This window comes from Hippopotamus amphibius, chromosome 8 (assembly GCF_030028045.1).
Source record: "Hippopotamus amphibius kiboko isolate mHipAmp2 chromosome 8, mHipAmp2.hap2, whole genome shotgun sequence".
NCBI lineage: Eukaryota > Metazoa > Chordata > Mammalia > Artiodactyla > Hippopotamidae > Hippopotamus > Hippopotamus amphibius.
The window spans coordinates 58,547,218-58,563,931 of record NC_080193.1 but is presented as its reverse complement, the minus strand read 5'-3'; the positions used below and the strand labels follow the sequence as shown (position 1 = coordinate 58,563,931).

Here is a 16,714-nt window from a genome sequence, read left to right as displayed (position 1 = left end):
CCCTAAAATTAAATTTAAAAAAATTACAAATAAAGGATGACAGACTTAGTTTATCTGTATCCATTTCTTTTTCTCCCAGCTTGTTCTCCCTGATGGAGTATTTTGGTGGGTGGAAAGATCTCTTACATTACAATATATGAGAATTGCTCATAAAGTTTGTAAGAGCAATTCTATAAGAAGGAAACTATCAACAGTCTTAAAATTGAAAGTGTGTTATTATTGATAAAAATGAGTTTTTGACAAGTTTAAGTTCTATTATTTAATTACTTTAAGTCACCTAGGCAGGTGGCTTAATTTCTGGGATTGTCAGTTTCCTCATAACAAAAATGGAGATGATGATATCTATTAGGAAATCACGGTGCACATGCCCTGCAGGTGTTGAAATAAATTAGTGCTCTTCTACCTTTTCTTTACCCTTTGGGTTAAATGAAGTAAATAAAAGGCAAAGAAGAGAAAATACAGTCACTAAGAAAAATGAAGACAATCATAAGAAAATGCAGCCTTATTTTCCTATCCTCTGCTCCCTGCATTGGAAAAACAAAAGAGTAAAGGGGATTTCTCCTGAATTCATTTCTCTGTCTACTTCAAGACTGCAAATCTGTTCTTGCTTATCAAGATACTATACTCATTGGCTAAGAAGCCTTGCTCAAAGATTTTAAATGATTACAGAGAGTAGGAAAGGTCACAGTAAATCTGGATGTGGAAGTACCAGAGAAGATGAAGACGTTTTTATCCTGATTGCAGCACTGTAGAATACTGAACTCACATACTCTGTCCTTTATGAGGCAAACCTGAGGAAGAATTAGAACAATGAAAAACAAAAACAATCACTGGTCAAGGGACTGAATTGCAGAAGCCTTTCTTTTCTCTAAAAGGTGCTTTTATGTGCGCCTTTGTACTGTCAGTTTGTAGATGGTCAGCAATATTTGGTTCCTTCAGAGAAATGACACATCGGTTTCTGTTTTCAAGTCATTTTCCCATCAATCCTAGGTTAAGCCCTGTCCAGCCGGGCAGGGGTATTGGTTTGAGTGCTGCAGCAATGGCATAATGAATCATTTACCCAGTGGACATGAAAGATATACCAAATGAATTAATTTAAATAATTGGCATGAATTGGCTAGTAGCTAAGAAGTGGCTTTTAGAGAGAGATAGCCAAAGTTGAAAGGGTTTTTTAAACCATTTGCTATAGATCGTGAAAACGTAGGGTTTGCCCTCTTCATGTCAACTTCTTTCATATAGCTGTATGTAGAATAGCTGTTTTTCCCTCTACTCTATCCAACCCCCTGTTGAAACAAAAACAGGGATTGATTCATATCCTGCTCCTCAATACATATACATTTATAAAAATGACTTATACTCTGTAGACTTAATACTTGGGAGATGTCTTGAGATGTAAATTTCCATCCTTTGGGTAGTAGGGTTGTTTGTTTTCTCCAGATAAATCTGATCTATAAAATTTTAAAAAAGGAGAGCTCAAGAAGATAAATTTCATCCTAGTGAAGAGATTATCTTTTCAGGGAAATTTTAAATGATTTCAAAGGAAAGAGATATGCACTTAAGAAACAAATAGGAAGAGATTTTAATCATTCAAGAAGGGAGTTAACTGTTGATTTTTGTTATAAAGGGATGTCAAAGATAAAACTGGGCACTAGTTAAAGTGATAATGGTAAATTTTTTCCAGTAATAACTATTGCAATAGGGAAGAGTGTGCAACATGAATTGAAATCAGCTGCACAAAAACAAAAGATGAGAAACTTTTTAAAGGCTGGAATATGCTACAGGAAAGGCACTAAGGAGTGTTGGGGGGGGGGTGGCCCATGTGACTAAGCCATCTGGGCTTATTAACTGGTGCTCATCCCAGAGAAGAGACAAACTTCTCATACCTTTTATGACTGGAGGCAGACTAAGGCACCCACAGAGTTGGGAATAAGGGTGGGATTAAGGGTGAGAGAGTTATCTCCTTGAATGTTTGCATTTCAGAAAGATGGCTCTCAGGTCCTGGGGTTGGTGGGAACTATTCTGGGTGGTAGATGATTAACATTTCAAAGGTACAGAGAAAAGATTTATACTGCAAGCTTTCTAAAGTAACTGCTCTAAGATGGGGTTCAGGGACCTTTCTGCCTGTCATCAGGTTTTGGCTGGAACAGTAGTAAATTCTCCTGGCAGCATCATGGAGTCATGGAGCTTTCTCAGTCAGGCACTTTAAGGAGAGCTGAAGTCATTCTAGGGATGCTGCCATGAGATGGTAGAAACTGTGCTAGTGTTTATCCAGGTCTTACTGTGTTTGGAGGAGGGGGTTGGGGAGAGGATTAGACAATGAAATTGTTTGTGCGGTTTTTATTGGCCAAGACTGAGGACTAGTTAAAAGGAGGCTGGGTAATATTCCATTGTATATATGTGCCACATCTTCTTTACCCATTCATCTGTTGATGGGCATTTAGGTTGCTTCCATGTCCTGGCTATTGTAAATAGTGCTGCAGTGAACATTATGGTACATGTTTCTTTTTGGGTGATGGTTTTCTCTGGATACATGCCCAGGAGTGGAATTGCTGGGTCATATGGTAGTTCCATTTTTAGTTTTTTAAGGAACCTCCAAACTGTTTTCCATAGTGGCTGTACCAACTTACATTCCCACCAACAGTGCAGGAGGGTTCCCTTTCTCCACACCTTCTGCAGTATTTATTGTTTCTAGATTTTGTGATCATGGCCATTCTGACTGGTGTGAGGTGATACCTCATTGTGGCTTTGACTTACATTTCTCTAACAATTAGTTATTTGTAGTGAGGTGGATAGACCTAGAGTCTGTGATACAGAGTGAAGTAAGCCAGAAAAAAAAAAAACAAATACTGTATGCTAACTCATATATATGGAATCTAAAAAATGGTACTGATGAACCCAGTGACAGGGCAAGAATAAAGATGCAGATGAAGAGAACGGACTTGAGGACACGGGGTGGGGGGAGGGGAAGCTGGGACGAAATGAGAGAGTACCGTTGACATGTATACACTACCAAATGTAAAATAGATAGCTCATGGGAAGTTGCTGCATAACATAGGGAGATAAACTCAATGATGGGTGATGCCTTAGAGGGCCAGGATAGGGAGGGTGGGAGGGAGTCGCAGGAGGGAGGGGATATGGGGATATATGTATAAATACAGCTGATTCACTTTGGTGTACCTCAAAAACTGGCACAAGAGTGTAAAACAATTATATTCCAATAAACAGCTTTAAAGAAAAAAACAAAGGAGGGCTCAGAGGAGCTTAACTAGAGTTTGGTCAATGAGAGAGTCTTTATCAGGTAACAAAAAATTTGAAAAGAAGCTGCAGAATTTAATGATAGGTTTAGGGTTAAAAGAAAATTGACAAGGGACTAGCCATAAAATATTACCATTAAATTTATATATTAAGTTGTAGATTTCAAGGTGAATTTAGTTTATCTTAAAATCTATGCCTTAATTTCACAGGTACTGTCAGATAGAGACATTTGAATACTGAGAGAACAGTCATACCTGAAATAAGCTAAAAGCATTGTAAAAAGAATTTTTTTCTCCTGCTGTGTATGATGACATTTCTTTACAGTAATTCTCTTGAAAAAGAATGTCAGTTGAACTAAAATGGGGCAAAGACTTTGAAATGACTGCTGTTTTATAATGATTATGATTATAGATGAACAAACATATTTGGAGGAACCAAGAAATGAATCTTTTTTTTCCTTCTAAAATAATACCAAACTTGAATTGAATTCTTAGAGAAAACAGTTAATGTAATCATTTTTCTTTTCTTATTGCTGTAACTTCTTTAATGGTGACAAATAATGTGAAGAATAGTTGACCCATATAGAAGTTTAAAATTTGTAGAGAATATTTTTGTAGCCTAGATTTCAGCCCAGTTTTCTGAGCTGGATGAATTTCTATAGAGAGCAGGAAATACTAGAGATATATGAGTAAATATTATTGAAATTCACCAGTCATTGAACAACATTCCTTTTCAGCATGTCTCAAAACACACCTAATTGAACAGGATTTGAAAACTATTCAAATATATTTTTAAAGGAAAGAAAGACAAAGCTTCTTTTGTCTTATAACTATGCACCTAATAGTATGTAGTAATCGGTAATATTGTGGTTGTGAAAAGTTATTTGCTATTTTTGTCAAGGGCATAAATATGACTACTTGAAATTTCCCAGTTGGACAGGTACTAGCTCTGTTTGGGGCTGGTTGTGTGCTTTTGGGTGATTTTGTTAAATTTTTTTATTCAACAAATATTTTTAACTGCTTACTCTATGCTAGGCACTATGCTAAAACTGTGGGATATACATGGTAAACAGAACAGATATTTTGTATACCCTCATGGATCCTACAATCTTGTGATGAAGTACAATGATAAATAAATATATCTCATGTGTAATTATAAATTATAAGTGCCCTGAAAGAAAAGTACTCTTTCTTTATAAAGCAATCATATCATCTATATAGTCAATACTAATTGCTCATTATTTCAGTCAAAATCCAAAGTCAAGTAATTTTGTGTATTACTTATTATATCTCCATGGTCTCATTTAATTAATAATAATAATCAGTATGTAAGGTACAACATATAATTTACCTAACTTGAAAATAAATATCTGTAGCCAGAAAAGGACAAACTAATTCATTCTGGATTATCATTCTGCATCAGACTCTAGATGTAGAAAAAGATATATAGATATAATAAATACATATATATGTGTGTATGCTTGTTTATAAACACTGAAATAAGTCAGATTTTCACATCATCAGTATATGTGTATCCCACTGAGAAGCCCTCAGACACTGATTTTGTATAACTGCTAAAAGGCTGAGCATAATCTTTCCAGTAATAATAGAAACACATTGAACTCACTTTACTTCTATGGGGTAAAATAAAGTGTACTCCAAAGATTTATAGAAATGAAAATCTTCCATTCCCAATTTTTGTCACATAGAATTCTATTTGATCATTGGATGAATTCTTTCATTATTCCTACCCCACTTCTGGGACAAAAATCTAAAGAGAGCTTTCTCCACTCATTTATAATATCCTTGCTCTAATTCTAGCCTTAGAGAATTGAGTTCAATTAGTATTTAATTGAGCAAAACAATTGATGAGGCCCTATAATCTGTTCCTCTCCTTTTATAGATGAATGTTCGCTGAACAACGGAGGCTGTAGCAACCACTGTTCTGTTGTTCCTGGAAGAGGAATTGTCTGTTCCTGCCCTGAAGGACTTCAACTCAGCAGAGACAATAAAACATGTGAAATTGTAGATTATTGTAGCAGTCATCTGAAGTGCAGTCAAGTGTGTGAGCAGCACAAGCACACAGTCAAGTGCTCATGTTATGAAGGCTGGAAGCTGGATGTGGACGGTGAAAGTTGTACAAGTGTCGGTATGTAGATGTGTGTTTTGCTGTATTTAAGAATAACAAGTGGTGTGTATGTGTCTGTGTGTGTCCATGTGTGTGTGCACACATTGTGTATCTTGCTATATTTAAGAATGGATATTGAGAAAAAAATCTATAATAATGGATACAACTAATTTTAGAAAAGGCATTTAAGTATAATGTGTCATATTAGACCTACTCCAAAATATTTTAGACAGAAAATATTACAATAATCCTTTACCATTACAATCTATCTGATTATCTTTTCGTTAAATAACTGCTTTTGTCATCTTCTTTTCTAGGTGCTTGCTTTTGTATGCTTCAAAGCATTTACTTTTATTTCTCTTTGAATGGTTTTTGGAACCCTACAAACACTGCTCTGTTCCACATTCCAACTGTATCTCTACTACTCTTGAAAACAACTCCTTGCTCTGGCTGTGTTTGTCTTCTGATTGCCCATTTAAGACATTCTGCTGATTCTCTAGGTCATATTCCAAAGTAGGAAAAACAAACAAAGGCTATGGAATCGGAAATTTGAACTCTAATCCTGTAAATGACATTCATTATGTATGTGGCAGTGTGCAGGTTACCTAAAACTCCTTGAGCCTTTGTTTTCTCATCTTTCAAATATCAGTGTCCATTACAACAACACGTTGCAAGAATAACATGAAGCACTTCTTACTGTGGCCCACACCCATCATGTACTTAATGAACGGTGGCTTCCCATGGTCTTCTCCAGATTCTTAATTTGAGTCATGGGACACTTACAGGTCCATAGATAGAATTGAAGGGGTCCATAAAGTTTGTTAGGGAAAATTTTACACCTTTATTTTCTTTAATTTCTCACTGAAGGTTAACATATCTTTCAATTGGAAATGATACATCAAACTTTGTTTTTTTGTTTTGTTTTGCTTTTTATCAAACTTGACCTCATATATTTATAATCACGTATTACAGGAGAATTGGCTCCATGTCTGGTTTTTGGATACAGGTAATAAGATGATTGACTTATTATAGTGGCTTTGTATTCTATGAAATCAATAACAGCTCAAGTTGAATATTAGCAGAATTGAACGTTTGAATATGTTACCAGGTACAAAGATAATTCTTCTAATGAAATTGACCCCTTCCACTCTCAGGTCAGAAGGAAACTCTAATAGTACCATATCATTTCTCACTGTTAAGATTACTGTATTTCAAACCCAGCTTTGTTTATAGTTTAAAAGAGAAGCAAAAATATATTTTACCTTTTAAAATTAATACAGAGCTTGTCCTATATGGAGACTTTAACCTGCTGGTAATTTATCCCTTCCCCAGCATATAGTGTACCAAATACCATTGTCAGCATTGATACTGCTACAGATAATAGAGGTTTCATTAGGTATTAAAAATTTATTTTTGACTTAAATCAATTTTCATATATAAAAAAAGAATATGTTTTGTGTTTTATTCACATCATTTCTTTTTGAAAAACAGCAGATTCATAGTTCAGTAAAAATTAATTACTATTAACTATTGGACTTTAAAAGTAAAATTTCTGTTTTTTTGCTCTTCTTTTGTTCCTTTTTTCCATCATTCTTAAGCTGAGTGCTTCTTTTTAAAATGTGTTCTCTCTATTGAATGCAATATCTGTGCTTATTCTTCTTGACATTTTAAATATAAAAAATAATAGTACTCTTCATGCCTCAAATTAGAAGCATGACTCACCCATTTTTTTCCTCCTCAATTTACCTATATAGTTGTCTCATATTTTCTTATTTCTCTCTAGTCATTCCTTCTGAAATTCTTTACAATCTGTCTTTGGCTGAATTGCTGAACTCGCTCTATTTTCTCTAAGTTCACTTTCAACATCTTATTAGTTAACTATAATGATTTTCAAAATACTATATTTAAGATCTTTATTTTTTATTTAACATTGCTGCAAATCTCACTTCTCTTGCGTACCTGGATACTTTTTCATTTCCTTATATGTTCCCTCTTTAATACATAACTTATTAATCACCTTTCTCTGAAGTACTTTCTTTTTACTTATGAAAACCCAGAATACTTCTACTGACTGCATTTCTTTCCTAGCTCTGGTTTCTTTGCTGTTTGGTAGGTAGCCTACCTACAAATTTGCAGCATATTTCTAGTAACACTGGAAAGAATATTGCAGCATCCCTCTTATTTTCTCTTAGCCTGAATTAGGTTAGATTTACTCACCAATATATTTCTCTGTTCTTAATGTCTCATTTTTTAAAAGATTTTTAAAATTATATTTATTTTAAAATGTATATCTTTTTCAAGAAAGAGATCGTGGATATAAATACATAAATGCATAAACATAATGATCATCTATTAGTACACTGTGTGCATCACCCAAACTTTTTTTTTATTATTTTTGGAGCTCCATTTACTTTATTTTATATTTTTTCTTGGATTATACTTGATATGGAGCTCCATTTAATTCATTTTTTATTTCTTTACACAACATTCTTTTATTGCACCCAAACTTTAATTCTACAAAAAAGTATCTGGACCACAGCACAGGTCAGGAGTTACGCATGTTGTAACGATGGTGGCCATTTTCACTCTGATCTATTTTTTTTTATCATCTTGTTTCTAAAGTTTGTAAAAAGTAGAATATCAAAAAGTTCAAGGAATATAGTATTTATATTGAAAAAGGAGAGGGTAATCTACATCTGGAAGATGAAAGTTAATGATAAGAGCTCAGATGTAGTAAAGAATAAAGTGGTGAGAAGCAGATGGGCTACCTTGGAGAATAATGGAAGATAAAGGTGAAGAGATCAGGGCAATGAAGTTCTCGGGGGATTAGAAGCTGGCCATCCATTCCTTTATTTATCTTAATAAAGTGAGAATTTTACCCATCGGTCTCCATCCATGATTTTAAAGTAATTCTTTATTATTTACGAAAAGAACCTCATATCCTTCAGCCTGCCTTTCAGGGCTTTCTTCATTTTTGTTTGTTTAATCTCTCCAACCTGATGTTTCATTGTCTTGCACTGTGGGTTTCCACTCCACACACGTTATTTCTGGTTCATCATTAGTAATGATAGTAAATGCATGATGGCCAAGAAAGTAAAGCACTTTCATATATGTGACTTCATTTTACCATCTCCTTCATCTGCACTGCTCACTGTCATCTACGACCTTTCAGTACGACAATATCTTTTACATTCTCTCTGGAAATCTGAATCCTATACTCGACTCAAAACTCCCACCTCTACTAATCATTTATTTTTTTCTTTCTTTTTTTTTTGCCTTTTATGTTTATTCTTATTTATATTTTATTGAAGTATAGTTAACTTACAATGTTGTATTAGGTTAGTGTGTACAACAAAGTGATTCAGTTCTCTCTCTATATATATGTATATATTTACATAAATATATATATTGCTTTTCAGATTCTTGTCCCTTATAGGTTTTTGCAAAATATTGAGTATAGTTCTCTGTGCTATACAATAGGTCCTTGTTGGTTATCTGTTTTATATATAGTAATGAGTATATATTAATCCCAAACTCCATGTGACTCATTTCTTAAAGTTAATTATATTATTAATAGCTACCATTTATCAAGCATCTAAAATGTCATAGGTAATTTATTTATAATTCACATGAAACCAATTAGATATTATTAATACTTTGATTGTATACCTATGGAAACTGAGACACAGAAGGCTACTTCATTTCCCAAGAGCCTTGTGGTAAAGAGATGTTAGAGAGGAGCTTTTGGACTTCATTCCCCCTGACTCCGAAGCAAGAGCTTTTACAAGCCATTCCAAAGATCCAGGCCATCTCTATGTGCTGTGTACCCTCAGAGTCCCATGATGCCTTTGAATAGTCTATTTTATGACCCTATTTCTGTCACTTATACCTAAACATTTTTAAAACCTGGGATTGAATCAAATTCTTTTATACTTTTAAAATATATAGAAAGCATGTAGCAAATGCTTATTGAATGTAAAAGTTTCCTTTATTACTTAAAATACTAATAAGTTTTTACTATGTTTTTACCACCTGTGCTTTGTGTGCAACTGATATGCTGCTTCTAAGCACTGTGTAGTATCCTGTGACAGGTACCCACCAATTTTTGTTTATTCACTATACCATATAAGTACACTTGAGTCATCCCCAACCTTTACACCAGTACTGCTGCCATAGACATACATTTATCTATATTCTTATAAATCTGCATGAAAAAAATTTCAGGACTAAATTAGCTGACTTATTTAGTCCTGACTTATGACTTACGTGCTTATACTTCCTGTGAGTAAGTAGAACCAGTAAGTAGAACCACTCTTCAGAGTGATTGAACAGACTACACATGCTCTGACAGCACGTGTCCAAAGTTCCTACATCCTTGCCAGCTCTCAAAATTATCAAACTTTCTAGTTTTTTCCCCCAATATATAGGAGTAAAGTGATATTTTCATTATTTTAGTTTGAATTTTTCATATTATTTATGAGTTTGGGCATCTCCCTATATGCTTGTTAGCCTTTTGCATCACTTCATTTATTTTGGCCATTTTCCTGTTAAGATTATTGCCTCCCCTTATTGATTTGTAGGAATTAGCTATCTTTTCTAAACTTTAGACATTTCAAGTGTCTTCTCCATTCAGTCATCCAACTATTAATTTCATTCACTTTGACCTTTGTTAAACAATTTCTCTTTCTCCTTTCTCATTCACTTCTTTCTTTGCTTCATTTGTTTTCTTCCTTTTCTTCCTCTGGTAATCATTTTTATCACCTCCATAGTCAATGTCTTCTGGGCTATCTTTTCATTGATTCTTATAATTAATCATTCATTTGCTCACGTAATCACAAATATTTATTAAATGCCATCTAGCAAAAGGCCCTGGGGCTGTATCATAGAAATGCAAATATTTTTTGCTCAATCCCTTACCCCAGTGAACTTGCTCTCTTTCTTGTTCTGTCACTGTCTTTCACACACACACACACACACACACTCACACACACACACAGACACACATGCCAAATGCAGATTCTTACTACTTATTAATGGAAACAATAAGTGAGTTTTTTTAAAACCTGAAATATCAGAGCTATCGAGAATAAATACTTAGAAATTTTCAGGCATGTGAGTAAGTTAAGTCAGACAGAGAAAGTCAAATATTGTATGATATCACTTTTACATGGAATCTTAAAAAAGCTGAACTCATAAAAACAGAGTAGAATAATCGTTACCAGAGACAGGGGGCTTGGCAGGGGTGGTGGGGAACTGGGAGGACAGTGTTCAAGGGTAAAAACTTGCAACTAGTAGATGAGTAAGTCTTGGAGATATAATGCACACCATAGTGATTACAGATGACAATAATGTATTATATTTGTATTAAAAATATCAAAGTTGCTAGGAAACTAGATCTTAATTGTTCACACCACAAAAAAGAGAAAATAATTATGTGAAGGGATAGAGATGTTAGCTACCCTGCAGAGGTAATCAGTTTGCAATATATGGGTCAAATCAACACATTATACATCTTAAATATATACAATGTTATCTGTCAATTATAACTCAAAATAAATTTTAAAAAAGAAATTTTCAGGGACATACTTAAGAGGGGAGAAACAAAAAATTCAGCTCTCAATAAAAATTGATGGACAGCTGGTGACAATCTTATAAATTCATAGGTTTGAGTAATATTTAAAAGTCTATCCCACCATTCCTTCTATAGAGTCTATGTCCTCTGCCTCCATGTATATTACACTTAAGTAATATTTGACTGTCATTCATTCCCAATACAGCTATAGCTGAAGGAATGGAGAAAGGGAAGTAATAATACACATTGATCCACAGAAACAATGGACCGTTTACTACTTCATAGGTTTCTACTGTGTAAAAGAAATGTGTCTGATGATGGGGACAGAGAAATCCAAATAAATTGTTAAGTATGAGAACAGAGAAGACAATAAAAATACTAAAATAGCAGGAGTGGAAACACTGTAACTATAATATCATTTTTTGTTTGATGATATTATATGTATGATAAAGAATCAGGAGCTATTCGTACAGAATTGCTAGTTGTAAAGTTATAATCACAATTTACCCTGAGAGGACTATAGAGAGACTCTTGTTCTGAGACAAGTCGTATACTGCTTTCATATTCTATTTTGTAAAAATCATTGTGCAAACCTGTAGTGAGACTAAAACAAAATCAAAGAGAATTACAGATAGAAGACTACAGTCTTTTGAGTATTTGTTAAAAGCTACTTGTGATGTGCTACATTTATAAACATGAAATTTATTACTATAAAAATATAAATTATAACCTTTTTTTGGCGTATATACCATCTCATGCTAAAGTAGAAAAATTTCAAGCCCATTCTATATTAAGATTGTGATGTGCTGATCTGAGCTGCTAAATTCAGTCATTTATGAGACAGAGACTATATACTGAAAAAATTGTTAGAAGACTGTAAAAATGATGACTACTTCACATTTTGTTGATATTCATTCCAAATTGGGTTTGCCTAAAAAGAAGTTTATATATCTACATCAAAATTGAAACACCAGTAGTTCATTGTGTTTTATCTCTAAATGTTTTAAGCAGAGATTCTGTTTGTTTTTTTGTTTTCACCAAATAAAACAACATTGTGAGACCTGGAATTTTAAAAACCAGTCTTTATAATTTCCCACTAGTATATAAAATGACATATTGGATTATTCATTTCACCTTTTATTATTCTTTCAAAGAGGAAATAATAACAATAAACCAAAGGAAATCTTAAAAGTAGAGGAACTTGGAGAAGTTATCGAGATTCAGAGTTCAAATATGATAGAGTCTTAATATTTATACTTTTAAAAAAATTTTTGTAACTTGATTTATTGTAGTCAAGTATAATCAAGTAAATTCCCATCAAACAACTATATTCTCAATGCAAAATGACTAAAATAAATACAATAACTTGAAAAACCTTTGAGCAGTTTTAATAGTCGGTATAATAGTCATTGTTCAGAGAAAAGAAGGTATGTTTTTAATCATTGGTCATTTTATCATGAAGTTTTTCAAACATATTTGAAGCCAATGGAGAATAGTGTATTCACAGCCAATATTTGTAAAGTATTGAAAATTTGTTATTCACGATACAAATCATTTTCTAAAAGTAATGAAACATTAGATAACTTTGAAGCCCTCTGTGTATCCATTCCTCAATCCTTAGAGATAGCTACTTTTGCAAAATTGGTATGTCTTTTCTATCATACTTTGTGTTCATAAGCCACACATATTATAACACTTGAGTTTGTAAATTTACAGATTTGTAAGTGTTATATACCCCCCTGGATCTAGTTTTTTTAACACACAAATATGATTTTAAGATTTATCTATAGTTTTTATATAGCTCTGTTTATTCTTCTTAACTGCTGTATAGCTGTATAAAACATAGTTTTGTCAGAACTGTCTTACTTACAGTCATTGAAGTTGTTTCCAATGTTTTGCTACATCAAACTATATGGTAGTGAATGCCCTTGTGATATTTTCTTGTGGAAGTGTGCACAAATTGAACCACATGTTCAAGTGTATGTGTGTCTTCAGTTGCATACATTCATCTTTATTATTGCCAAATATGTCTCCAAAATGGTGGTACAAATATACACTACCATCAGCAGCTTAAGAGAGGTCCTGAGTCTCCAAATCATAGTCAACACTAGACAGAATAATGGGTCAAATCCACGTGTGACTCTGACATGTTAGTTACTTAATTTCTCCGTTTTATCTTGTGCAAAATGGGAATGGTAATATCACCTTCTTCATAGGACTTTGCAAAGATTACATAAATTGGGATTTATAAAAATGTAAGAATAATTTTACTATGTAAGAAGCACTCTATAAGTGTTTGCCACTGTAATAATGTTCAAACTTCTAAACAGTTGCCTAATATAATTGGCAAGGTCTTGCTCTTTTAATTACTACAAAATTTTCTCAGTTCTCTCAATGTCTGCATTTCTCTTTATGGACTAGTAACAAACAGTTTGTATATTGGCACTAGTCTGTGCACATACCCTTGAGAAGCACTTTTCTAAATCACCCTGAACCTCGTCTTTTTTTTCTTTTCTTTTTTTTTTTCATTTTGTTAGATTAGAGGGCATAATTTTACTGCTAAATTGGTGTTTATGATTATTATTGATTTATATTGCTTTTTAAGTCAATTTTGGTAACATTTCTCTAGAAATTTCTCTAGAAAAAGGCTTATTTTACCTATTTTCAAATATGTTATTAAAATGTATATCTCACTCTATTATTTTTATTTTATATATTCATAATTATTTCCCACTGTTGAAATTATATTCCTTCTGTTGTTCATTTGTACATATATTGTATATGTATATCTATCCGTGTATGTATTGGTCCGGCCAGAGGTTTATCTATACTTCATTAGTCTTTCAAACAAATGACTTTGGGTTTTTTTGATAATCTATTTTTCTCTATTTTATCCATTTTTATAGTTATATTTAGTATATTATTTCTAATTCCTTTAATTCTTTTTATGTTTTCTGAATTCTTGAATTTAAATATTTTATTAATTTTTAATGGATGAATTCTCTATTCCACAAGCACAAATACACAGAAAAGGAAAAAATTAAGTTGTCAGAATGCTATGTTGTCTTTCCTTATATAGATGGGAAAAGTTTCAGAGCTGAGGATAGTTATACAGGTTAATCTGAATGAGGTAAACAATATGTGATTTTTAGTTAACAGTGAACTAAAAATAGTATATGTACAGTTTTTTACTCTTTATAAATTTCCACACTTGTTACCATATTTCTTTTTTCTTGTAACAGATAGAGATACACAATTCAGTGGTTTAGAGTGTATTTAGGTAGTAAAACAACCATTACCACTATATAATATTAGAATATTTTAATCACCCTCTCAGCAAAGCCCACAGGCATTAAAAATCACTCCCCATCAACTTCTACCCCAGGCCTGGCAACCAGTAATTTATTTTCTGTCTCTGTAGATTTGCCTGTTTTGGACATTTCATAAAAATGGAAACGTAGAGTATATGGTCTTTTCTGACTGACTTATTTCACTTGTCATAATGTTTTCAAGGTTCATCCGTGTTTTAGCATACATCAGTACTTTATTTTTATTGAGAATAAAAACCTCTTGTATGGATATACCACATTTTGTTTATCCATTTACCAGTTGATGGACATTTGGACTGTTTCCATTTTTTCCTTATTATTAATAATTGTGCTGTGAATATTTATGTACAAGTTTTTTTGTGGAAATGCATTTCATTTCTCTTCGGTGAAAACTAGGGGAGGAATTGCTGGGTCCTATGGTAACTCAACATTTAATATTTTGAGGAACTGCCAAACTGTTTTTCAAAATGGCTGCATCAGTTTAAAATCCCACCAGCAGCGTACAAGGGCTTCAGTTTCTGCACAATCTTGCCGTCAGTTTTTATTGTCCGTCTTCTTTTATTACAGTCATCCTAGTGGTTGCAAAGTGATATCTCGTTGTGCTTGATTTTTGTTTCACTTATGACTAATAATGTTGAGCATGTTTTCTTGTGCTTATTGATCATTTGTGTATTATCCTGGGCAAAAGGCCTATTCAAAACCTTTGCCCAGTTTTAAACTGAGTTATTTATGTTTTTATTTTTGAGTCATAATTGTTCTTTACATATTCTAGATACAAGTCCCTAATCAGATATGTGCTTTGGAAATAGTTTCTCCCATTTTGTAGGTTGTCTTTTCACTTTCTTGATGTTGTCCTTTGAAGCACAAAAGTTTTTCTTTTTCTTTTTTTTGGATGAAGTTTACTTTTTTTTGTTGTTATTGTTGTTGCATGTACTTTATCATCATAGTGGAGAAACCATTGCCTAATCTAAGGTCATTAAGATATAGTCCCACGTATTCTAATAGTTGTACAGTTTTAGCTCTTACATTTAGGTCTATGGTACATTTGAGTAAATTTTTATATATGATGCGAGGTTTCATCTTCTTTCTTTTGAATGTGGAAATCCAACACGATTTCTTGAAAAGACTCTTCTTTCACCATTGAACAATCCCCTGGAGATTGGGCTTTTGGGGGAACTCCAAACCCATCTGCCCCCTTTGGTGGTTTCTGGGCTGTTTGTGTTCAAGGCTGCCAGAAAGCTGGGGAAAGGGAGATGAGATTGGTGCATGTTTTTTTAATTAATTTTTTAATTTTTATTTTATACTGGAGTGTAGTTGATTAACAATATTGTGTTAGTTTCAGGTGTAAAACAGTGATTCAGTTATACATTTACATATCTCTATTCTTTTTCCAAGTTCTTTTCCCATTTGGGTTATTAGAGAATAGTGAGTAGAGTTCCCGGTGCTATGCAGTAGGTCCTTGTTGGTTATCTATTTTAAATATAGCAGTGTGTACATGTCAATCCCAACCTCCTGATCAACCCCACCCCCTTACCCTCTGGTAACCATGAGATTGTTCTCTAAGTCTGTGAGTCTGTTTCTGTTTTGTAATAAGTTCATTTGTATCATTTTTTTTTTAGATTCCACATATAAATGATGTTATATGATGTATATCTTTCTCTGACTTACTTCACTTAGTGTGATAATCTCCAGGTCCATCTACCTTGCTGCAAATGGCAATATTTCATTCTTTTGAATGGCTGAGTAATTGGGATTGGTGCATGTTAAAATGCCACAAGGTTTGCTGCTCTTCCTGATATTCAGCCTTTTTTCTTAGTAAACACTCATTGGATTGTTACTGGAACTTGGTTAATTTCTAGAGTTTAGAAAAAGATAATTTTGACCATTTTTCTAGTATTTTCATTGTTTTTTATGGAGAAGAAGATTTTTGGAAGTCCTACTCCACCACTTAGGAATTATTCTCTAACTCATTAATTTTTAATTGGCTTATGCTTTTTATTTTAATCTACACATTTGATGCCATAACATCTCTATTTCTGAATTCCCTATCTGAGATCCTGTTAGTCAAGAAATTGTTTAGTAATTATTTGTAGCTTAAAGCATATGAGGAGCTTAGCAGTCTTTATTATTGATTTTTAATTTAATTTCATTATGCTCAGAGCATGTGTTCATTATTAGATTGATTCTTTACTATCTCTTGAGACTTACTTTGTGGATTAGAACATGATCATTTTGTTAAACGTTTCATGTGTGCTTAGAGAGAATACACCTTCTATTTCAATGGCATCAATTTCTATATATTTCCTGTGTGTTGAGTTTTATGTTTATTTTGTTGCTCTAATTATATTTGTTATAATTTTTTCTATCAGTTTGAATGGGTTATGGTTGAAAATCACACAGTATAATTATGGACTTATCAATATCTCCATTT

The 16,714-nt window shown here is 33.0% G+C and overlaps 1 protein-coding gene across 1 annotated transcript in view; it reads left to right on the top strand.

Annotated features, from left to right (window-relative positions):
- LRP1B (LDL receptor related protein 1B) overlaps positions 1-16,714 on the top strand; it is a 1,778,947-nt gene that overhangs the window by 1,156,848 nt on the left and 605,385 nt on the right. Inside the window, exon 23 of the mRNA XM_057745031.1 lies at positions 5,158-5,403. Coding sequence (XP_057601014.1) covers positions 5,158-5,403 — 246 coding nt within the window. The remainder of the gene's footprint in view (positions 1-5,157; positions 5,404-16,714) is intronic.